The following is a 24,510-nucleotide window of genomic DNA, read 5'->3' on the forward strand; positions in this document are numbered from 1 at the left end:
GCGATGGTTGAGAGTCTTAGTTCTTGGTCATTAAAATCCCACACACAAAATGTACAGAGGTGTGATCAGAGGAGTGTCACATTCCACAAATGGTCATTAATCAGTCAAACAGGAAATACAGACCAATTCAGCTCTTCAGATAGTTCAATAGTTTTGTCTTTTATTTCCGTCTTGGTCCATGAGTCAGGAGCGCTTTCAGAGGATATTTCTTTAATACAATCAAACACATTCTGTTGCACAATTCAGGCTTTGATCATTAGTCCCTGGAGGGACTGAACAAACATGTACTTTGCAGACATACAAGGAAATAAAACACATTCTAGAAAGACTGCACAAACACATACATGCCTCTGTGTTCCTCCCTGTAACAATAACAAGCTGTCAACTGTCTCTAAATTGGAATTCAGGAAATGCAGTTAAAAACTGTTTCCTGTACAACTCTCTCAGATGAACTCAATAATCCCTTCATTGACACCACGTATCATGCTATTTAACACTGTTCATTATATCAAATAATAATGTCATACAGAATTGTTTAGGTAACTTGTTCCCAACCTGGGGGACCCGACCCACAGTTATGGTCGCCAAAGCGAGGCCTTCTTGATTTTAAGGGGTGTAAGACAACTTAAACCAAATATATATAAATATGTATATACAGTTGTGGTCAAAAGATTACATACACTTGTAAAGAACATGTGTCATGGCAGTCTTGAGTTTCCAATAATTTCTAAAACTCTTATTTTTCTGTGATAGAGTGATTGGAGCACATACTTCTTTGTTTGGTTATTTTATGAATTTATTATGGGTCTACTGAAAATGTGACCAAATCTGCTGGGTCAAAAATATACATACAGCAACATGAATTATTCATTTTGGTAATGTAGAAAGTTGTGTCAATCAAATTATCTTTGTGGCATGGCCTTATAACTTCTTAGTGATTATGATTGACTACAGCTGGTGAATCCATTGAAATAGTGCTCATGTGATACTATCATTAGACTCAGCCACAAACGGATCTGAAAAAGTGGATCATTGACTTGAAAAAGTCAGGAAAGTCACTTGGAGCCATATCAAAGCAGCTACAGGTCCCAAGATCAACTGTGCAAACACTTGTTTGTAAGTATAAAGTGCATGGCACAGTTGTGTCACCTCCATGATCAGGAAGAAAACGCAAGCTATCACCTGCTGCTGAGAGGAAATTGGTCGGGATGGTCAAGATTCAACCGAGAACCACCAAAAAGCAGGTCTGCTATGAACTAGAAGCTGCTGGAACACAGGTGTCGGTGTCCACAGTCCAGCCTGTTTTCCATCGGCATGGGCTGAGAGGCTGCTGTGCAAGAAGGAAGCCCTTGCTCCAGAAGCGGCACCTTAAGGCTCGACTGAAGTTTGCTGCTGATCACATGGACAAAGAAAAGGCCTTCTGGAGGAAAGTTCTGTGGTCAGATGAAACACAAATGAGCTTTTTGGCCACAATGACCAGAAATATGTTTGGTGGAGAGAAGGTGAGGCCTTTAACCCCAAGAACACCATGCCTACCGTCAGGCATGGTGGTGGTAGTATTATGCTTTGGGCCTGTTTTGCTGCCAATGGAACTGGTGCTTTACAGAAAGTAAATGGAATAATGAAGAAGGAGGATTACCTCCAAATTCTTCAGGAGAACCTAAAATCATCAACCAGAAGGTTGGGTCTTTGGCACAGTAGGGTGTTCCAACAGGACAATGACCCCAAACACACATCAACAGTGGTAAAGGAAGGTTAAATCAAGCTAGAATGAAGGTTTTAGAATGGCCTTCACAAAGTCCTGACTTAAACTCCATCGAGAACATGTGGTTAGTGATGAAGAAACAAGTCCATGTCAGAAAGCCAACAAATTTAGCTGAACTGCACCGATTATGTCAAGAGGAATGGTCAAAGATTCAACCAGAAGCTTGTGGATGGCTACCAAAAGCGCCTAATTGAGGTGAAAAAAAAATATATATGTGTATGTGTATATATATTTATATTTATTATTATTATTGTATTATATGCAAAAAAAACTAATTTGACTTTTTAACATGTGTTACCTAAGCAGAAAGTGTGCAGTGAGTGCTGACTTTTACAACAGGAATCATTCTTATATAACGCAGCATGGGTGTGATAATAAAGTAATAATAGCCAAGCGAGTGTGTTTGGAGCTCCGTAAAACATGACTCAGACTAACCCACTCCCTCAGCTACTGAGCTAGAACTACGGCCTCAGGCTCTACTGAATGGTGAGGTTGCATTTTACATCCGTGCGTCTCCAAAATGTCATCACTTTATCATTTTAAACTATTAGACATTTGTGTGAAATTGTCATAATTAGCGTATGAATTTGTGAGTTATGGGCAACAATTGTGCTTTGTGAGTTCATGGTGACTTTGACCTTTAACCATCAAATTCTATCAGTTCTAGTCCAAGTGAACGTTTGTGCCAAACAAAAAAAATTCCTTTGGGGCGTTCACGATGGATAATAAAACTGTCTATGTAATAAACTCTCTATGACTTACCCTTAAGTGACGTTTAAATTTCAGAAACTAGGGGTGCCTGTACGTTGGACAACTTTCTTTCATTCAATTGTAGGAGCGTTTGAGGACAGTGATGAATACATTTTAAACTTGGAATTTAAGTGGACAAATTACAAATAAATATAATGCACACATATTATTCACAGAGCCGTCCCTCTCTGCTAAACAGCCTCGTCCTGCATGAGAAAAGTACGCAGTGAAAACAACCAAAGAGCTACTAGAACAAAGGCCACGCGTCAGGGAGAAGAAAACACTGAATTTGTCAGAAAAAAAGAAGCCTATTAAGTATGTATGATTGTTGAAAATAAAACAAAAAATGCAAAGGCTGAATACAAATAACATGAAAACTCATCTCTGATGCAATATTCACAGGATATAATCTGCTCAAAATTCATCCAATTCGTTAATTTTAACATAATTGTCCTGCAGTTATTGCGTTCGCTATTCGGGTTGATTTTACCGTCTATCAGTTGTTCTGTACCGTTATTGTTATGCTTTGAATATAATATGAAATATCAATTTAATGTCAGTTTTCTCAATGATTGAGGAAAAAAGTTGGGAAGCACTTTAGATCATTTGTACAACTAGCACTTGTGACAGAAGATACATTTTCCTCTGTGACTGAGCGAACATCTTCAGCTGTTCATTTAGCCTACATTAACTTAAACTCTCCATTAGTCACTTGTAGCTATGTATTTCAACCATGTATACATGACTTAACTCCGATATAGCCTTTTATTTCAAACCTAAATGTCATTTCTTTCTTACTCCACTATTTTTTCACAACCAACAGTAACACAGTACCGCTGGTTAGTTAAATAACAGAACTAAGGGGTCACAAGAAAAATCAAACAAACAAACTGTAATTTGTCACAAGATGCTCGACTACGAAGGCAGGAATAAAAGATTCAGACTTTTCTTTTGTAATACTGGACGGTTTTACTTCTTCCTGGCCTCTCTGTCTGAGAGGGGAAATCTTTCTTTGTGATGAAGGCTCTGAAGTAGATATAGTTTTACTACCTAAGCACATTTTCAAGTCAAGTCAATTTTATTTATATAGCCAAAAATCTGATTCAAGTGTGCTACACATTCTCCGTTTCAAAATTCAACACTCGTTACCTAAACCGAAAGTGTGCAGTGAGAGCTGACTGTTGCAACAGGACTTATTCTTATATAACGCAGCATGGGTGATACTTGACCTACATGACGGGTATCAGGTGAAATGTTTTCATAGTCCTGTTTGTGTCATTTACCGGTCTTTCTCAGGAACTATTAAATAAGTCCTCTTGATTCTTCTAGGTCTGTTAACAGCAGAATTCCATACAAATATTTACAGACCTGCAATCACAGTACATTACAATTCTAAGTATGTGCCTTTCATTAGAAAACATGCTGGAACGTAATCGCAGGAAATTATGACTCTTTATTGGAGATGTTCGTCTCAGCTGTGAGTATTTCCCCCGTCCTTTATCATCCATCAGTTGGAAATAAACAATAGATTGTGTAGGAATGTTAAAACCACTTTTCTTTTCATAAAGATTTTAATGATTTGAGAGTACATCTGTAGAAGCCACAACATTTACTTTTATTTTGTGGAATGTAAAAATATTAACATTCAGAATCTCCAAATGAAACAGACATCAGACACATGTAACTGAGCAGGTCACTGTAGTGAGAACAACGGAGCCCGATCATTGCTTTCTCTTTCACTGACCCAACTCGGAAATGTGGATTTGAACCATTTGCAAAAGGATTGAACATTTGGTGTTATGGCTGGAAGATGAATCTACTTCAAGCCACTTTTGGAGGAAACCTGCCGCCAGTTTATGCTGCAGTGAAAGTGGAGCGGAACGATGCGTGTGGCGAAAGCGGTGAGTGAATCGGGGACCGGCGGACAAAAAGATTTCACTTCCTGTCCTGATGGAGGCCCTTAATGAACCACACAGCAGTCCTCAAACATTTCCATCAGGTCCTTTCTTTCCAGCTCTGTGTGTCTCCCGCTGAACAGACTTTAACAAGCCGAAAAAGAAACATTACCACAAATCGAGATGTGAACTGCTAAAAAAAAAACGGACAAAAAAAATCATCCATTCGCCATCAGACGGTGGTGGTCATCCCAAAACTGAATTAATAAAAAAAAAAAGAAAAACACACCCCTGACAAATTATAATCCACTTGAACTCTACTTAAAACCAGCATTTTATTTTTCAACCGTTTTTGACCCTTTTCCCTCTCCGTCTCTCTGCTCCCGTCCACTCTGCTGCGTCTCACTCGTACTCGGCGATCAGCACCATCATGCCGACTCCGAACAGCAGGGCCAGAATCTCCATTAGAGACTGGCCAAAACTGGAGCGGCCTGCCAGAAGTTCTGGGAGCACGGTCACTGTGGCGATGTAAACGAACCCGCCGGCTGTGAACGGCAGGATCCAGGCGGTCGCCGCAGCGCCCACTCCCTCAGCCAATAGGGAGCAAGCTGTGCCGGCCAGAGCTCCCAGAGCTGTCAGCAGCTGTAGACACATGGCCTGTTGGGAAGGAGGAGGAAAAGGATTACTCGTGTCTTAATTTCAATATTTCAGAAGGATGTGACATAAAAGGAAAAGATGCCTTTTTTTTTTGTCTCTAACCCTAAACCACAAAATGTGTTTGTTTCCTCCTTAATCTTTTACACAAAAGTAGATTGATTAAAACATTTATTTACAAACAAATCTGCATAAAAAAGGAAAACAATTTAATTATTACACGCCAATTTAATTTGAGTGGTCAGCTACCTTTCTTTTGGTGCAGCCAGATTGGACGAGGATGGCAAAGTCTCCGATCTCATGTGGGACCTCGTGCAGCAGGATGGTGAGGGTGGTGACGGCGCCAACTGCAGGACTAACCAGGAATGACGCTCCGATTGCCAGGCCGTCGGTAAAATTATGTGTGAAGTCAGCTGCCAGGTTCAGGTAACCTGACACCTTGATGTCTGTTGTTAGTGGAGAGAAAGGAGAACAAATTACATTAACAGCCTAGTCGGGAACCTTTTTGGCTGGGAGAGCCGTAAAAGCCAAATATTTTTAAATGTATTTCCTTCAGAGCCATATATTTAATAAAATTGAGTTTTAAGTATATCACGTCTCCGAGTACTAAAAGCGCTATCAGTGTTTCCCTACCATTGTCTGAGTATAATCTATATCTAGCGTGTACATTTCTGTGGCTAAGCATTTTCTGTGAGATGGATATATCACAATGTTTTCGCATCACAAATGTAGCATGATGTCAGCAGCACACACCTGTGCAGACGTGTCCGACTAAAGTGATGCCGAAAGAACAACTTGTTTCAGCTACAGTAAGCTGCACGATACCAATTGTTTACGCCTACTGGCAAACTAAGAACTTAATTAACCAAATGCTTATGATAAAGCCAAGAGTGTGTTTGCAGCTCCGTAAAACGTGACTCAGACTAACCCACTCCCTCAGCTACTGAGCTAGAACTACTGCCTCACGGCTGTATGCCTCCACTGATGAGGTTGCATTTTACATCTGTGCGTCTCCAAAATGTCATCACTTTATCATTTTAACCATTTGTGTGAAATTGTCATAATTAGCTTATGAATTCTTGAGTTATGGACAACAATTGTGCTTTGTGAGTTCATGGTGACTTTGACCTTTAACCATCAAATTCTATCAGTTCTTCCTTGAGTCCAAGTGAATGTTTGTGTGTGCCAAATAAAAAAAATTCCTTTGGGGCGTTCACGAGGGATAATTAAACTGCATTTGACATGTGACATTTTAATTTAAAAAACTAGGAGTGCCTGTACTTTGGACAAAACAACAACAAAAGAAGCCTATTAAGTATGTACGATTGAAAATAAAACAAAATGCAAAGGCTGAATACAGACAGAGAATTACAACAAACCTTCATACAAATAACATGAAAACTCATCTCTGATGCAATATTCACAGGATATAATCTGCTCAGAATTCATCCAAATCGTTAATTTTAACAAACGTCCTGCGGTTATTGCGTTCGCTATTTGTGTTAATTTTACCGTCTATCAGTTGTTCTGTACCGTTATTGTTATGCTTTGAATATAATATGAAATATCAATTTGATGTCACTTCAGTTTTCTCAATGATAGAAAAAGGGTTCCTTGAGGAAAAAAGTTGGGAACCACATTTACTTTACATTACTGATCATTCGAGGAACATGGAAAATATAAAATAAAAGAACATTTTCAGTTTAGATTTTTCAAGGCCAATACTGGACCATTATACATTAATCAAATCTTCTTACTAGTAATCAAGTTACTTCTGGTGCATTCAGAGTAGGAAGTTTTTAAATATTAGCAACAACCTCAATACTAAGCAAAAGCCTTTTGTGACACTGTACTTTTGAAGTAAGCACTGATTCATTATTTGCAAGTCAAGAGGAATAGACATCGAGGTTAAACGTGCGTTTCAACACATTGCTAATAATTACATTTCTAGTCGTTAAAATGCTGCTGAAACTATAGTGCAATACATGTAACTTTAAAAAAGAAAAACTATTTTCATTCAAATGCAGACCAGTTTTAACATCTTAATGTCTTTTAACCTGCACATCTCCAATAACTGCTAACCAGGTTCCAAGTACAACTGTTTCTATTAAAAGTATGTATCAAAATACGTGTGTATATTTAGTATAAGATAAAATACATTATATAAACAAAGCACTCAGTGAGCATGTGCATGCACAACCTTCTAAATTTGGTGTTTGAATAACTACAAATATAACTGTTCAATAGTGCACATGCACTCATTTCTGTTCTGCAGAAGCAAACTCATTAGAGCCAACAGGTTAGTTGCTGAATATCTGCTTGTGTTTTTAAGTGGTCAATATCTGACATGACAGGCCATGCTGCAGTTCAGTAGCGACCAGCAGAGGGAGCCATTTACTTTGTTTGAACATCTATTAAAAAAAAATCAACGTTTCGTTCACCTGTGCTCTTCGTCTCCTCTTTCTTCAGCACCGTCTTCCCTTTGCTTTCTTTCCCCTGTTTCTTTTTTTCCTTTTCTTCTTCTCCATCACTGTCCTTTTCCTTGGGAGCATCTGGAAATGTAACGTAAAAATTCTAATTAGCCCCAGATCAACTATTAAGATTATGAGTAGTGGTTTATAGATTTTATAGTCCATTAGCCTGTTTGGCTAATACACCGGACATACTGTAAAAAAAATAATTATACAAACATACAAAATAACAGGCACCACAAACTGCAATCTTTAACTTCATCCAATTAAGAATACTTTTGTTCTGCAGATTAATATTTTATGTATAGAAATGAAAATAGTAAAATCTGGAAGAATTTCAGAGTTTCCACTGGCGTACCACGCGAGTGACTGTGGGAGTGGCCACCCTTCAGTGCCCGCACAAACTTCTCCACAACCAGGAAGGCGATGATCCCACCGAGAACCCACAGACCCACTGACATCGTGTGACCGTGGGCAGCTCCTGTGCAGGGAAGAGGACAGGGAGCACAGGTTGGAACAGTGATACATGAACAGAGTTTGAAACATCCACCGACGTCCAGCTGTTACTTCTGCTCATTACAGGATACAGCTGAAAGTTCAACATGTGTCACCATATACACATTGGATATAGGGTTTTCTTCTGATTTATTTTTGCACCTGAGATCACCTGTCAATTACAAGAGCACCAACTGAAGACACAGAAACTCAGAGAAAAAGCAATTACTGCGTACCGTGGGAGTGGCCGTGGTCATGCGACTCTTCACTTGCGTGCGAGTGTCCATGATCTTCTTCTCCATGGTGGGAGTGGGGCTCTGTGCACAAGAGGAAACAGACATTAAAGTCAAACAGACAAACTGAAGATCCTGCTACCAGTTCTGTGTTTTTATTTCAATGAGCATTTGATCTTTACCATCAGTGGTTCACTGACAATGTTATGTTTTCCTCTATATAAGGTTTGCAGAAGTGTTGTGGCTGTTCATGTTTGGGAACCGACTCTGCTAGTGAGTCTCCAGACAAAGTGAAAGTGAGCTACGAGACCAAAGAGCTAAGTGAATACGAGCAGTGAGAAAATAAAAAGGTAATGTTCCTTAGATTCCCTTACTCCATGTGTAATGAGAATATTACTAATAGAGCTAAATGGGTGAATACTAAGCACCTTAATCCAGCGGGCACTATTTTCTGTTGTAGCCGGGCAATTTATTTAAGATTTTTACATTACAAATGGACCTAAACAAAGCCTTTTGCCTCAAGTTAGCAAACATTTTAGGAGAAGGTAATAAAAACTCAGTAATTCAAACAGACGGAGAGAAAAATCAAGTCAGTGATTAGAAACAGAGACTTATACGGATTGACTACCGACCCAAAGCGTGTGGTATGAGGTGGAGGAAGGCGTCACCCAGCAGTCCGCCAGAGGCGAAGCTGAGCAGCACCTTGAGCAGGTTCTGGTGCTGGTCGCTGTTGGACTGAACTGGGATCAGAAACAGGATGAGGAAAGGAGCCGCACTGATCAGCAGGGTCGCTCCGATAGCCTGCGGACAGGGATGGAGGGGAGAATACTTTCCGTTAGTGTCATCAAACTGCGAGATCATCCACAATGCAACATGAGGGCAAAACAGGAGTTAGAGAAGGAAAGGAGCAGAACTAGGTCAGAACTGTCTGAGGAGCTTAGATGTGTAAGCACAAATCTGTTTTGTCATTGATCAGTACCAATGACTCAACAATAAAACAAATCATGACATGAAAGTCTGCGCCTGAGAGGCTTATGGAGAAGACTCAAACTGAATACTACTTTAGTGGCTGTAAAAAATAAAAAGTCTGATTTACCAGCTGGTAATAGAAGTAAATCAGAACAGAATGTAATAATGAAACAACACTACGAAATATGGCTTTACAATGTTAATTTCACTAAATGAGAATACCTGCAAAGCCCTTAAAAGGAATAGTTCGACATTTTGGGGGGAAATAAGATTATTACAGAGAGTGAGGTGAGAAGATTGATAACACCGTGTTAAATATGAAGCCAGGAGGCGGTTAGCTTAGGTGAGCTTAAAAACTTCAAACAGGAGAAACTGGTTAGCCTGGGTTATGTGCCAGGTTATGTGACTTCCTGCAGTCTTAATAGGCAGATGTGAGCGTGTTATCAATCTTCTTATTTACTTCTCAGCAAAAAAAGCAAAAGTTCCCAACATTTTTAAAAATTCCTTTAAAATGTTATATTGTGTTCAAAAAAAGACTTTCAGATTAAACTGGCTCTTCTTAAACAGCCGGATGCCAACATTCATCCAGGAAAGTTGACATATTCTTACTTGAATTTTGTAGCTGAGTGGGAGGAAACAGACATTCATGCCCTCGGGCTGCTTGCTACAGAGTGACCCTGAGTAGCACCACAACTAGCTGCTGTAGGAGGATCAAATACTGTGCATCTGCTTCCCAGGTCTAATAGATATACCTGGTAACCCATTGTTACCAGTCTAACCCTTGACCGCACCTGTGTCCAGAGCTCCACCGTGTCCCTCTTCTCTTCTTCTGCTTCCCTCTTCCCCCTCTCCCCGCCGTGTGAATGCACATGTCCACTCTCCTCCTTGTGAACCCGAAAAACATCCTCCTGATCTCCGTGAGCGTGTCCGTGAGCGTGAGCGTGTCCGTGAGCGTGTCCGTGAGCGTGTCCGTGAGCGTGTCCGTGATCGTGTCCGTGATCGTGTCCTGTGATCGTGTCCGTGATCGTGTCCGTGATCGTGTCCGTGATCGTGGTGCTCCTCTTCTTGCAGAGGGATGTTGGCCTCGGCGCTCCATTTGCTCGCTCCGTGGAACATCTTCACTTCTTCTTGGTGGTCGTCTTCTCCGTGGGAGTGGCCATGGGAGTGGGCGTGCCCATGGTCCCCATGGGAATGGCTATGAGCAGTGGTTGAATGGGAGACTAGGAGGAGGACTGCAGATGCTGCCAGTGTCAGTGCCAGCAGACGTACACAACCCATATTATCCCCTATGACAAAGAGAAAAGTGAAGAACACAATAAATGAAAATTCACAGGCACTCTGATGATTTAACTCAGAAGTCCTGTTTACACCTATACTCAGGTTACAATATTAGAACCATTTACCAGCCAAATGTTTGTAAAATATGCAAGTGGCTAGGAGATCTGCATCACTTGCCAGCAGTTTAGGAAAGGGCCTAAAATGATCCCTCTTGTTCCATGTGATATTAAAGCACCAGGAAGAAAACAGTTCCAGCAGTTGCAACAGGTGATAGAAGAGAAGCCACAATAAGCTATTGCAGCACCAATCTCATTCCTGATCAGTGCAACTATTGCATGATCTGTGAGGAAATTACCAGTGGAAAAATGCTGCACTGATTTTATTGGAACCTCACCTTGTGTGAGGAAGAACCTCGAAACTTTCTCCAGCATGTTAGACATCAGCAAATATCGGGAGGTTGTATGTGCTACACTCACATTACAATGCTGAACAGTTGGCTGTCTCATATAGTCATGGACGCATTTCCAATCACACTACTCTGTATGTAGTCAAATGTGTTCTAGATTACAACCAAGTCTGGTTTCATTTACTCAAGTAAAGCCGAGTTTGTACTGGAGTAAATGTACAAAAGTTACATTTCACCACTGTTCAAAGTTATGCTATAATATTCATTGTATGCCTTGCCCTATTGTAACACTGTTAATGTTGTTGTAATGCTATTACTGGGTACAGTATGTACAGCAGTAGCAGTGAACTATACCTGCTGTGTGCAGACATTGTTAACTGAAACGAAACGGTGCTTGTTAGCTCATTTAACACTCCTTCTTTCAGCTTGATTTAGTTAGCTCTGTTTTAGATCGTGTTCATTTGCTGGCGGACATTGATGTAAAGCGGATCATCTGTAAGTGTTGACTAACTTTAATCTAACAGTAAACAGTGAAAGCGCCAGTCATCACACAATGACCACGGATCACACAAGTTGTACAGAAAGCCTGCTAGCTTTACTTGCTAGCTGGCTAACAACTTGCTAACATGTTGCTGCAGCAGGAGCAACAATAATAACTGCGACATGCAATGAAAAACAAAGAATTACTTCTTACCGGATTGTGTCAGATATCAATGCCTGCTGGACCGCTGGGTACCTCACTGTCCTGCGTGCAAAAGGTTTGATAAACCGCAAATACTTTGTCTGCGTTGATGCTATTGTTAGGACGTGGCATTTACTCAAGTAAACTCACTTGAAATCTCGCGAGGTCGCATGATTCCACTCCAAGTCTGCCTCCTTCTCTGCTCCCTCGTCGTCACTACTTAGATGAAACTATCTGTTTTAATTTTCATCATGCTATTATAATAGGAAATTAACGTATTTTATTTTAATTTTTTTATAAAGTTCCACTCACAAATACTGGGTAAAATATAATTTGTGAAGATTAAAAAAGACACAAGAGGTCTCAATAGAAATATCGCGAGATGTTTGACTCATCACTTTAAGGCTGCTCGTGACAGCAGGAGCATCCTGGAGGAGAACAGGATGAAGGTCCGTTTTTCTGTGACTCACACTCTAAATAAATAATACACGTTCAAAATATCTGTAGGGAACAGGGGCAACACATCAACAGCTTAACAATACATTATACGTGTTAGTTTTCCTAACTACAGTACTTTCAACATTATAATTTTTAATATGTCGGCAAAATTGTATCAAATTTATATATTACAGTAAAACGAACACATTACAAGGTTTCCTTAATAATAATTCATTTCCAGAATGTATATACTGACATTAAAAGTAGATTTGATATCTGTGTGTCTTTCTTAACAACATAGTAATAACACAGTATTCTCTGGGAAGTTCATTTCAACCACTCTTCCAAGATAGTTAAACCTACTGGGGATTCGGTTAAATGTATAGTAGTAGTCAGATGGATGGATGGATGGATATCTTTTCTAACCTGCTTCACATGTTGTGATCATTTTTTCTTTGTTCATTTGTGTTGTTTTTTGCTGAGCAGAGGAGCCCAGTAACATGACCATCCCGATTGCTGCTGCTGTGGTTGTTCTTGCTGCCGTCCTCCTTGCTGCTATTGGATTTACTGTTTACAAAAAGAAGAAAGGTGAGACTCAAATAAGATGAGCTGATGCTCTTATCCAGATGCCAAAATGAAAGCAATATTTAATAGTGCACCAACATCTGAAGCAATCAGCAGTAGCAGTGTATAATATATATATAATATAGCAGAGTATAATATAAACCTTCAGTATGATACACATAATATTCAGAGATCTAAAAAGAGAAAGAAAGGGGATTTATTTATCAATTTATATAAGCGAGAATGACAACAGATGTTCTGACATTTTAAACTGTGACAAGTGAAATAATAAATGTTCTTTTTATTTCAGCCAATCGCCCTCCACCTCGTAAGTAGAACTTGTTTGTATTCTATTGTCTCTGATCACGTACAAAGGCTTTAAACAAGCTGCCTCAGTCTAAAAGGAAAGAAACCTTCTGAGATTGCTTTGTCATTTACTGTAAATCTTCTGCCACATTATAGATGTAAAGAAAATATATTTTTCCTACAACCGACCATGGTATCTTTATATAAAGATAAGTGACGTTATTAAGAGAACAAAACAAGCTAAATAAGGCATCTTCCCTTTCAGAAACCTACTCATCACACAGGGATTTTAAAATAGTTTTTCTTTTGAAATGAACAACTTTGGAAAAATAGTGGAAAATAATACTTTTATGAAATGGTGAAGGAACATTCTAGCATATTATATATGTGAAGGCTTTCATAAAAATAATTAATTCATGGGTATTATATATTATTATATTATAATATGTGCCTTGTTGGAATTGAATCTCTAAGAAATCTGCTGTAGGTTCAAACTGTGAGCTTACTCACATGACTCATGTTCAGTTCAGCCCGTGTGTCACTGCGGGCTCATGTGTTTTAACTTCATGGTTGATATTTATGTAATATTTCATATGAGTTGCAATGTGATGTGAATTAATATCCTTTCTGTATTATTACATAACATGGTATCATCAGGTGGAAAAGTTTCCAGACTTATGATTATGTTTTTCTAGTGCACATCATCATCTCCTGGGAAGGATGAAATCTGATATGTAATGCTACAGCATTTTGGAGATTCAGCATCTAGGAGGTTGCTAGGTTTTTAAAACAAAGTATAGGAAGTGGGGAAATTACCAAAATGGTTAGAAAGAGGCAGGGATTATCCCTGTTAGAAATCCGTGCAAGGACCCATCAAGTCCGAAGAACCGTAGGCCAATAGCTCTAACATCACACAAAGAGGAAATAATGGAAAGAATGATTGTAGAAGGATTAACATTTTACATAGAAAGCAGAGGAATTACATCGCCTCATAAAAGTGGATTTAGGAGGAGTAGAGGGACCATGGACCCTGTTATGTGTCTGGAAACAGAGATTAAGAAAGCAAAGTTAATAAAGAAGCTGTGATGGCGGGTTTTATTAATGTAGAAAAAGCTTGATGATTAAATGAAACAAGATAGGAATAGCAGATAGAACATATAATTGGATTAAAGATGTTTTATTTGATCGATGTTTTTTGTGAAGTTCAGGGTAATATTGGACGGTCATTGTTTGCCGATGACGGGGCCTTGTGAATAAGAGGAAAGAACAGCAATCATATTATGGAAAAATATAAAGAGATTCAAGATTCAAGATATTTATTATCATATGCACAGATAACAGACAGTTATACCATACAATGAAAAACTTACTTTACTAATCTGCCAACAGCAAAAAATTAAAATAAAAGTAAGAGATATACACAATATGAAAATAAATAAATAAAGAGGTAAAAGGTATTGCACATAGGTTCACAGTACTGTGTTAGTACTGTGAAATATGAAATATTGCACAAATAAGGCGGACAACAACAAAGTGCACCATGCATAGTTCAAGTTGTGTTGTGTTCACAAGTTCAATCAGTTGGAGTGGGGGTGGGGGGAGCATATTCACAAGCCTGCGGGTAGAAACTGTTTGTCAGTCTCGTAGTCCTGGATTTTAGACTCCTGTGGCGCCTGCCTGATGGCAGGAGAGTGAAGAGTCTGTGCTGGGGGTGTGTACTGTCCCTGATAATGTTTTGGGCTCTCCTGGTGAACCTGGAGGTGTAAATGTCCTGAAGTGAGGGGAAGGCTGCTCCTGTGATGTACTGTGCAGTTTTTATCACACGCTGGAGTGCCTTCCTGTCCCGGGCAGTGCAGTTTCCATACCAGACTGTGATGGCACTGGTGAGGACGCTCTCAACTGTACATCTGTAGAAGTTGCTGAGAATCTTGGATGACATGCCAAATTTTCTCAGCCTCCTAGGGTTCCTAGGAATTTAAAGGTTTTCACCCTGTCCACCTCAGTCTCACCTATGTACACTGCACACTCTTCCTCTGTGGATCAATAATCATCTCCTTGGTTTTTTCTGCGTTCAAGGAGAGATTATTGTCCTGACACCAGGTCACCAGGTCCACCACCTCTCTTCTGTACGCTGCCTCAGCCCCACCAGTGAACAGTCCAATGACTGTTGTATCAGCCGCAAACTTGATGATACAAGTGTTGCTCTGGGAGGCCGCACAGTCGTATGTGAAGAGGGTGTACAGTAGGTGACTCAACACGCAGCCCTGGGGGGTCCCTGTGCTTACAGATCTAGTGCCAGATGTGCGATTTCCAACTCTGACTGACTGGGGTCTGTCTGATAAGAAGTTCAGCACCCAGTTACAGAGAGCAGGTGTCAGTCCAAGAGTGAGGAGCTTAGCAGATAGTTTGTGTGGGATGTCCATGTTAAAGGCAGAACTGTAGTCAATAAAGAGCAGTCTGACATATGTGTCTCTGCCCTCTAAGTGTGTGAGGCTGGTGTGGATGACGGTGTTGATTGCGTCGTCAGTGGACCGGTTCTGACAGTATGCAAACTGCAGAGGGCGTCAACAATGGCGTCTAAAGCGAACAACAACAACAATATAACTCTGACTTCTTCAAGTATTGTGACTCTCTGGAGTCCTCTGCAAAGTCAAGATTCATAGAAAAAGTCCAAATTTGCGGCCTTGACCCGTACACGCTAAAGCCGTCGGATTATATTGAGGATTTGGAGTCATTACCTCCAATTGAATATTCGGATATTGTGAACTACCTTGTGCTACAAACGTCGTGGGCAACCAGCGCACAAATGAAGGCATACAAGAGCTTAGATGCTTATACTTTCTTTGTTTCTGGCTGGGTTGGTAGTCTTCTTACCAAACCACTGAAAGATGACAGGGTGCTCGTCCATGCCCGTGTAAATCACTCTCAAAGAGCTTGAGATACACCGCTCAAGCCGTGGTTTGTGAGTGAGAAGAGCGGCGATGTTATCCTCGCTAACGTAAACGTAAGCATAGCTTTAGCATGAGCTCTTACCAGATATAAAGTGGACGCCACACACACGGGTGAATTGTGCTTTTTCTTCTGTTAAATCCTCACGAGTTATGTTGCTAAACCACAGTTTACGGTGTTCGGTAGACAGTAATTCATCCTTCTTTTGTTGATTGTTGTTTTTGAAAATTTTATGAAATCTAAAGAACCGTTTCTCTACCAGATCTTAGAATTTAATTTTCAGTGAAGTGTATTCTCCTTTCTTTCTTTTTTAGGAGAGATCAATCTAGGCCACACCTCAACGCAGTAGGTGGCGGTCATGCACGTTAACGCTGGTTGCCACCCGCCGTTAAACCGAAGAAGAAGAAGAAGAAGAAGAAGAGCAGAGTCCCTCCTGCCTCCCACCTAAGACAAAACAGCTGATCCCGCTCGGTCCTTTACCCACACAGCAGTATTAAAAACAAAATGACAAATTTACTGTTGTTGCTTCTCTTCTTTCATGTTTCATCTCCAAGTAAGAACGTAATTTTAAATCTTTGCTTCACTTTCCATCGTCTCTGCATGTGGTTTCTACGTAGCTCCAAGTCACACGTGTAGTTTACTTTCACTTTCGCCTCAACCTAATAAGCCTGATATATTTTAACTGAAGCATACTGAATACATCATATCCATGATGATAATGTTTGTATATGTATACTGAATGTATAAACCTTGTTTGTCCTACAGTGAAACACTCCCTGAAGTTTTTCGTAACTGCATCTTCTGGAGTCCCAAACTTCCCAGAGTTTGTTGCTCTTGGTATGCTTGATGAACTCGTGCTGGGTTACTGCGACAGCAACACAAAGACAGTAGAAATAAAGACGGACTGGATGAAAAAACTGATTGAAGATGATCCTCAGCAGTCGGAGTGGTACACGCAACAGTGTTTAGAGAATTCGCCGATGTTCTTCAAAAACAGGCTTGACGGTGTGAAGCAGCGCTTCAACCAGAGTGGAGGTACAGTACGTGCTCTGCAGCAACGTGCGCTGGAATTTAAGGGGGAAGTTAAGGGAAATTTACTTTGGTTGGAGATCTGAAAGTGGCTGATGGTTCTCTGCTGGGGTTCAGAGGTTTATTCCGATCCCTGGAGTTTATGCTGCTCGTGCGCCACCTGCTGGGTACCACTGTCAGACTATCACACCAGTAGGCTTTCCTACTTACCCCTGATGCATATTTCTCATAAATGAATATTTGTTTCTGTTTTAATTGACCATGTTGCTCAACATAGCGCCGTAAATAAATGATTGTATAAAGTTAAGTTTCTCGTCTAGCATGGATGTTGTTAGCCACCATAGCCAGTCTGACTAATCACTAACAGAAATGTAGAGCCAACTAACTTAATACTTGTATTATTCTTTGCACATTTAATAGTAAAACGCGATCACACATATAAAACTCCACGTCGCAGAAGATTAACCAATCAATCAATCAATCAATCAAAAAACGTTATTGTCATTACGAGATTATACAATGTACAATTCAAATAAAATTTCGTTGTCCTGGCTTACTGTAAAAGTGACTGAGTAATTGGTCATAAATATTTAAAAGTGTCGTGGTGCTGATGCATAAATATAAAATAAAATGTGTACTTAAAATATAAATGTACTTTATATAAATAACATATATACACTGTATAAAATATATACATTTAAGAGTCCTTAGGTTGGAGTTCACATCCCATTGCTCAGGAGAAGAAGTTATTTCTGGTTCAACAGTCTGACGGTTTGGGGAAAGAAACTGTTGCAGAATCTGGAACCTCTTGCCAGAGGGCAGCAGGGAGAACAGGCCGTGGTGGGGGTGAGTGGGGTCTTTTATAATGTTCTGGGCTCTGGTGAGGCAGCGTTTATGAGCAGTGTCTCTGATGGAAGGAAGAGACGTCCCGATGATCCTCTCCGCTGTCCTCACCACTCTCTGCAGAGACTTCCAGTCTGAGGTGTTGCAGTTTCCAGACCAGGTAGAGATGCAACTGGTCAGTATGCTCTCTATGGTGCCTCTGTAGAACGTGGTGAGGATGGGAGGGGGGAGCTGTGCTCTTTTCAACCTGCGCAGAAAGTGCAGGCGTTGCTGTGCCTTTTTCACCAGTGAGGAGATGTGAAGGGACCAGGTCAGACTGTTTGTGAGTTGCACCCCCAAGAACTTTGTGCAGTCTGTAGTCTTGACTGCTGAGCCGTTGAGGAGCAGTGGTGTGTGACAGTGCTGTTTTTTCCTGAAGTCAACAATGATCTCTTTTGTTTTGTCAACATTCAGGATCAGGTTGTTGGTGTGACACCAGTCTGTCAGATGTTTCACCTCCCTGTAGACCAGTTCGTTGTTGTCCTTGATGAGTCCCACCACTGTTGTGGATGTGGTGGCAGGCATATGTAGGCCTAATCATTATTCACCATAAATACTTTGAAAGGGTAGGCTACTTGGTGTTACTGTGGCATTAGCTGTCTTCTGACAGCGTAGATATGATAGATGTGTTATTTCCTCACTATGATCTATCTTCAGATAGTAATTATACCTGATTCACGGTAGAAAGCAACACAAAAAAATGTGTATGCCACTAGATCTGTAGTGGTATGCCGGTGTTCAAAATGGCATAGACCTATGCCGCTTGAGCAGCAGTGGTAGGTCTGTATAATGCCAGAAAATAGCAACAAGTAGGCCTACTCATTCAAAGTATTGTGAATAATAAATAATGTCACACGTAGGCCAGGCCTTGTTAATGTTCCGCAACATTTATATAATGTGTGATGTGTTCTACTATTAAACATAAAACATTGTTATTTATTTGGCTCTAAATTAATTTTATCATTTAGTCAGACTGGCTATGATGTTAGACGTGAGAAACATATGTTGCGCAACATTGTCAATAAAGACAGAAAAAATATTAATTTTTGAGAAATATGTATTAGGGCGCGTAACTGGTGTGACAGTCTGACAGTGGTATAGGACATTCAAGTGGCACCTGCCATTATAAAATGGTATATGCCGGTGGAACACAAGTAGCATAAACTCCAGAGATCGGCATATGCCGCTGAACCCTAACGACAAACCATCAGCCACTTTTCGATCTTGCCGTCCACACCAATAAGCACTTCATATGTAATGCAAGTCGGGATCAAGTCGGACAGAAATCTAACTGGCATGCAAGTTTACCTACTATTTAGCGCCTTGAGATTGCTTTTAGCTTGGGAAGGCGCTTTACAAATATAATGTATTAGTATTGTTATTATCAACATTACAGATGCTCTGAGTTTTGGGTCAAACTCCAAATAAAGTGTCAAAACTGTCAGCTTGTTTACCACCTGAATAATCGCCACATCAGACCTATTTTAGCTACATTGCTACATTCTGAGATCTCATCAATAGCTTTGGTGAGTACATATTATAACCAACTAAACAGATGTCTCAAAATATAACCCAAGTTGTAATAAAGTACAGATTTTGTTATCATGTCAGTTAGTATGGATATTTAATTGTGAATATTCCCAAACTTAAGAGATTTTCAATCAAATTCATACAAACTATAGAACATAGTAAGTCTGCCCCACCTTGCCATATTGATAATCCAATAAAAGTTATGCGATAGCTACGATTCAGTGAATTCCTGGACAACTCTTTGAGCTGGTCACTTAAACCTGGAACTACATCCAAGTCTGAGGGTGAAGGTATCAGATAGCACCTGGTAGTAGATGACAGAAAGTGAGAGGGAGAGGGTAGGGTCCCTAGCTGGACTCCAACCAGGGACGTTGCAGTTCATGGTCGGTATCATAAACCCAAAGCTATGGAGTGACTGCCATTGGCGGTCATCTTGAAATGCACAGAGTAGCCACCATTGTAACTTTCAAATGGTCAAAAGGAAATTGGGTTTCATCACTTGATCACCACTAGACTTGGTCCACATGAAATATGTTCTGTAGCCCAGTGGTCCCCAACCACCGGACCGGTACCGGGTCATTTGGTACCGGGCCGCACAGAAAGATTGAATACAAATTTTTTATATTGAAAGGTTTTATTTTGAAAAATCACCGGATACATCTGTCTGTGCGTCTGTGTCTCTTGACACATGTCAAGACGCTCGTCTGTCACGTGATACTTTACTTCCAAAAAAATAAGCCCACAAGCAACAATGAGTGGAAAACAAACGTCTTGTTCATTCTGACATGGTTGGTCTCTGTTTACATTTCCTTATGACTGAAGTGAGTTGATGCCCAGTTATTATGGGCACACACACACACACACAACGCTTTTTTGGAAAAAGGAAAAGACCCAATGAGGAGACATTTAAAAGACAACATCAGGAGTCCACCTGTAGCGATAAACACCTCAATACATGTTTATCGCTACATGTGCCGCTCTGCATAATATACAGGCTCGCAAATGAGGCAACGAAGCCTTCATAACGCCGGCACCCGGCATTAAAAGACAAGCCCTTGGAGTTGTTTTAAAGAAAAAAACATGAACAAGAAGGACATAAACAATTACTGATGGTCACCACATCAACACATGCGAGTGCACTGAGAGCGTCATATTTAGTGACTAACCGTGTCACTAAGAGAAGAAACCTTTTACTATTGGTGAATAATTTATACCCCTATATTGGACCGGCTCGTTGCAGAGACACAAGCTCAGGGCTCCCACTAATTCAGCGTAATGGTGAGTTTTTTATGCACTTTATATTTGTTTTTATGCCCCCCCAACCGGTCTGCGAACATATTGTCTTACATGAAACCGGTCCGAGGCATAAAAAAGGTTGGGGACCGCTGCTGTAGCCTACATCATTGTTAACGGCAGTCTCTGTTTCTTTGTCTCTCAGGTAGCCACATTTTACAGAGGATGAGTGGCTGTGAGTGGGACGATGAGACTGGAGAGGTCAATGGTTTTAATCAGTACGGTTATAATGGAGAAGATTTCCTAGTATTGGACCTGAAGACGCTGACATGGATCGCTCCAAAACCACAGGCTGTCATCACCAAGCAGAGATGGGATGCTGAGAAAGCTAGACTAAAATACAATGAGAAATACTTCACTCACATTTTCCCTGAGTTCTTGAAGAAGTATTTGGCCCTTGGCAAGAGCTCTCTGCTGAGAAAAGGTAGAATCACATTACTGGACGCAGCAATGTTCACAATTACCTACCACATGGAGACTCACTATGCGTACTACTGTGATGTTTTCCAACTAACACATATTTCTTTTATTTGCTATTCTTAAACCTTTTCTTTGATTTCTTATCTCAATTTCTCCTCATTGAGTTTCTTCATCTTTCTTTTCCCTTGTTTTCTTTCCTTTCATGTTCGCTATACATATCTTCGTAATACAGTTATGTAATACTATATGCATTTCTACTTTGAGGGATCTTATTGTGGCTGTGAGTCCCTCAAGGTGTTGCAGGCAGATACATATTTAGCTGTCGGAGGAGCTGCTCTTTCTCTTCAAGGTTAACGATTGGAGTTTGTTATTTACTTGGCTATTTCCCTGATGCGGACATCTCTTAGTGAAGAGAACTTCTCACAGTGGAGGAAGAAGTGCTTCTCTGTCTCTACCTCCCCGGTAGAGCAGTGACCTTACCAAATACTCAGCCAGTTTATATTCTCTGTTTAAAGTCAAATAACAATTGAGTCTACTTTGTTACTTTTAATCTGTTGTGTTGTTTTGATGGAATCCTGGCTACCCCCTGTCCTTCTCTCACTCCCTCTCTCTCTGCAGACTTCCCCTCAGTGTCTCTCCTCCAGAAGTCTCCCTCCTCTCCAGTCAGCTGCCACGCTACAGGTTTCTACCCTCGCAGAGCCGAGATGTTCTGGAGGAAAGATGGAGAGGAGCTTCATGAGAACGTGGAGCGCGGAGAGATCCTCCCCAACCACGACGGATCCTTCCAGATGAGTGTTGACCTGAACGTTTCATCAGTCCCAGCTGAAGACTGGAGGAGGTACGACTGTGTGTTTCAGCTCTTTGGTGTGAAGGACGACATCACCACCAGACTGGACAAAGCAGCGATCAGGAGCAACGAAGGTAAGACTTGTATCAGAAGTGGTGAAGCTCTAACAGTCCTGCAGTTCATGTATTTCTACGTGTGTTGGATCAGAAGTTTTGTTTCCTGAAATTGTTTTGGTGTCGAGTTTCTTTCATCTAGTTTTTGCACATGAACACTTTTTACATTTATGACCAAGATGTATTTAGTGCTGCCTGTTCACTGTTTACTTTGCTTTGATTGATACAGAAAATGATCAATAATGAAACATACGAAACACAATGTTATTAAAAGAAATTGGTTTCTTTTTTTACCACCTTTTGTAAATGAATTTGACTTTTTAAATCACAGTTCAGAGATCATAGACACTGTTTTGACTGAACTACTGCTCAGTTTTACAAGATAAGTAGATAAAAATGATTTAATAACTGGACGGACGTATTTATCTGTCAGTAAATAAATCAGAATAAAGTTTATTGGTCTAGTTTTCTTATAGTTACTGTAAAAACATTATATTCTGATTGTCAGAAGCTCATTGGACCAAATAGCAACACAGACACACAGCTAAACAAAGACAACCAAGCTAGACAAGGATACTCGAGCATAGACGCAGTAATTATGTACAAGTATAAAAGATGACATGGACAACAGCAGCAGGACAAACAAACATCTGTACACAGGATGGGGTTCTGTTGTCACGTGATTCTTCTCTTCTAACCTGCTTCATCTCTTCAGGTTTGTGACTCTTTGTGTTGTTTAGCGTCCACAGAGAAGCTCGTCATCATTTACATCCTTGTTGCTGTGGCGGCTCTCGCTCTCGTCCTCCTCGCTGTGATTGGATTCATGTGCTACAAAAAGAAGAATGGTGAGAGAGCAGAACAGAAACTTTGTCTCCTTTGTTTGTTGTCAGTATTTAGATGTTAGGCTCTGAGTTGAAGCTTTTATCTGGATCGTGAACGTGAAGCTTCAACAGTCAGCGGTGTGAGGCTCAGAGCCACAGGGTCACGATGATATGAGGGAATTCATATTTAAGATGATTCATTATATGTTGATATTTCATCATGTTTGCTTCCATCCTTCATATATTATGTTTAAAGACGCTTCACTTTGTATTTCACAGTAGAGAGGAGTCGCACAGTTCTCCACTGTTGTGGATAGTGTTTGGGACTTTCTAGGTTTAATCGGATTAATCTTTGTTTTGTCCCGTTTATATTTTGTACCGGGGACAGTGGATGAATAAATCCTTTGTTCTCTTTGCTCTTCATTTCAGCCAAATGCCCTCCGTCTCCTGACAGCAGATCTGAGGCCTCTGAGAAACTGAATCCAGACTCTCAGTGATGAACACAGCAGCCTGCACACAGTGAGGTGCTTCATATGGGACATGAACTATTCACACCTGTTGTTGAACAAAGCCGCCCTAAACTATGTGCAGAAGACCCGTCTGTGATCCTTTATCCGCTGTGACACCTCTGTGACACGTTGTAGCTGCAAAGAACATCTTTCACATTTTCTATAACACGGAGGGAAACTGTTTTGTATGAAGTGAGATGCTTTCAGAAGCCTTCACATCAGCAGGTCAGATAAAGTGTTAAACTCAAATATTAACTTTAGACAAACCGTGACCACTTTATTTAAATAGTGTCAAACCAAATACAAACAAATAATGTTACTTCAGAAGCACAGAAGTTAAATACTTACTAAACACTTAAACCACTGAATTATGGATATTTGAGGTCTAAATGTTGTAAATATTTGGCTTTGAGGAATTGAACTCTTTTAACATTTATGGTAAAATATTGTGTTTTCTCTTTTTGACATTTTGTGTCTTTAGGTTCTTGGTTAAATATTGCCCTGGATCAAGGAGCTGTGCCCCCACCTTCTCCTCCGTAAGCTGGGAATCCTTTGGTTATTCATCATCATATCATAAACTCATCATATTGGGGTTTGTAATCTATTAGTAGATGCTCATTGATTAAATGGTGTTCAAGAACATTAAAAACAAATGTCTGTACTTCATACGCATGGACGGTAAATACTTGTTTTACAAAAAGATGAAACTACTGAATCATGGATATGTTGATGCTGTAAATATGTAGATTTGTGGAAAATAAACTCCAAACATTTTTGGTAAATGAGTAAATGGATGGAGGGAGTTTTGCATCTCTGGAGAATTATCCTGATGTGTACGTCATTCATTGAAACATTTTCCATGTGGTTACGACGACATCTCTTAAAGCCAGCCCTATGTACACACATCCTCCACTATAAGCATCAGTACTCCATGTACTTTACACTCGTGTGAATAGTTTGTAGAGCAAATAATAATTCATGACTTTGAGGTTTTCCTGAATGAATCAGCAGTTTGTTGTCTTTTAGGTTCATAATCTGTCTTTGATCTGTTTTGAAAGATAATGATGTTTATTTCTAGCTGAGAGTCTGAAGGGTTGTGGGATGTTTTAAGCTTCTCAGCGAAGCTCAAAGTCACTTCTGGTTCTTGTGTTGGGTTAAGTGTGAAAGTCAAATGAAGTTACTCTGCTTTTTCATTCCTTTTGATCTTTTGTTTTGCTTTTCAATAAAGTTTCCAATATTCCACATTTCTGTCTTTTTGTGATTCCACGTGT

General features: G+C 40.2%; 2 protein-coding genes across 2 annotated transcripts; one reads left to right on the forward strand and one right to left on the reverse strand.

The window, feature by feature from the left end:
- Positions 1-4,067: 4,067 nt before the first annotated feature.
- LOC115015921 (zinc transporter Slc39a7) lies at positions 4,068-11,771 on the reverse strand. The gene is given in 9 exon segments (XM_029443568.1): positions 4,068-5,067; positions 5,314-5,510; positions 7,506-7,616; positions 7,894-8,016; positions 8,267-8,347; positions 8,896-9,064; positions 10,024-10,239; positions 10,241-10,518; positions 11,611-11,771. Coding segments are annotated over 8 exon segments (1,422 nt in total). The 5' UTR covers positions 10,511-10,518; positions 11,611-11,771; the 3' UTR covers positions 4,068-4,812.
- Positions 11,772-16,344: 4,573 nt separating this feature from the next.
- Positions 16,345-24,483, forward strand: LOC115015924 (major histocompatibility complex class I-related gene protein-like). Its single transcript, XM_029443574.1, has 7 exons — positions 16,345-16,408; positions 16,621-16,890; positions 20,735-21,013; positions 21,628-21,930; positions 22,650-22,754; positions 23,160-23,464; positions 23,721-24,483. The coding sequence occupies exons 1-6, from the start codon at positions 16,360-16,362 to the stop codon at positions 23,225-23,227; spliced, it is 1,074 nt and encodes a 357-aa protein (XP_029299434.1). The 5' UTR covers positions 16,345-16,359; the 3' UTR covers positions 23,228-23,464; positions 23,721-24,483.
- The last annotated feature ends 27 nt before the right edge of the window (positions 24,484-24,510 follow it).

The sequence above is a fragment of the Cottoperca gobio genome, chromosome 11 (assembly GCF_900634415.1).
Source record: "Cottoperca gobio chromosome 11, fCotGob3.1, whole genome shotgun sequence".
Lineage (NCBI taxonomy): Eukaryota > Metazoa > Chordata > Actinopteri > Perciformes > Bovichtidae > Cottoperca > Cottoperca gobio.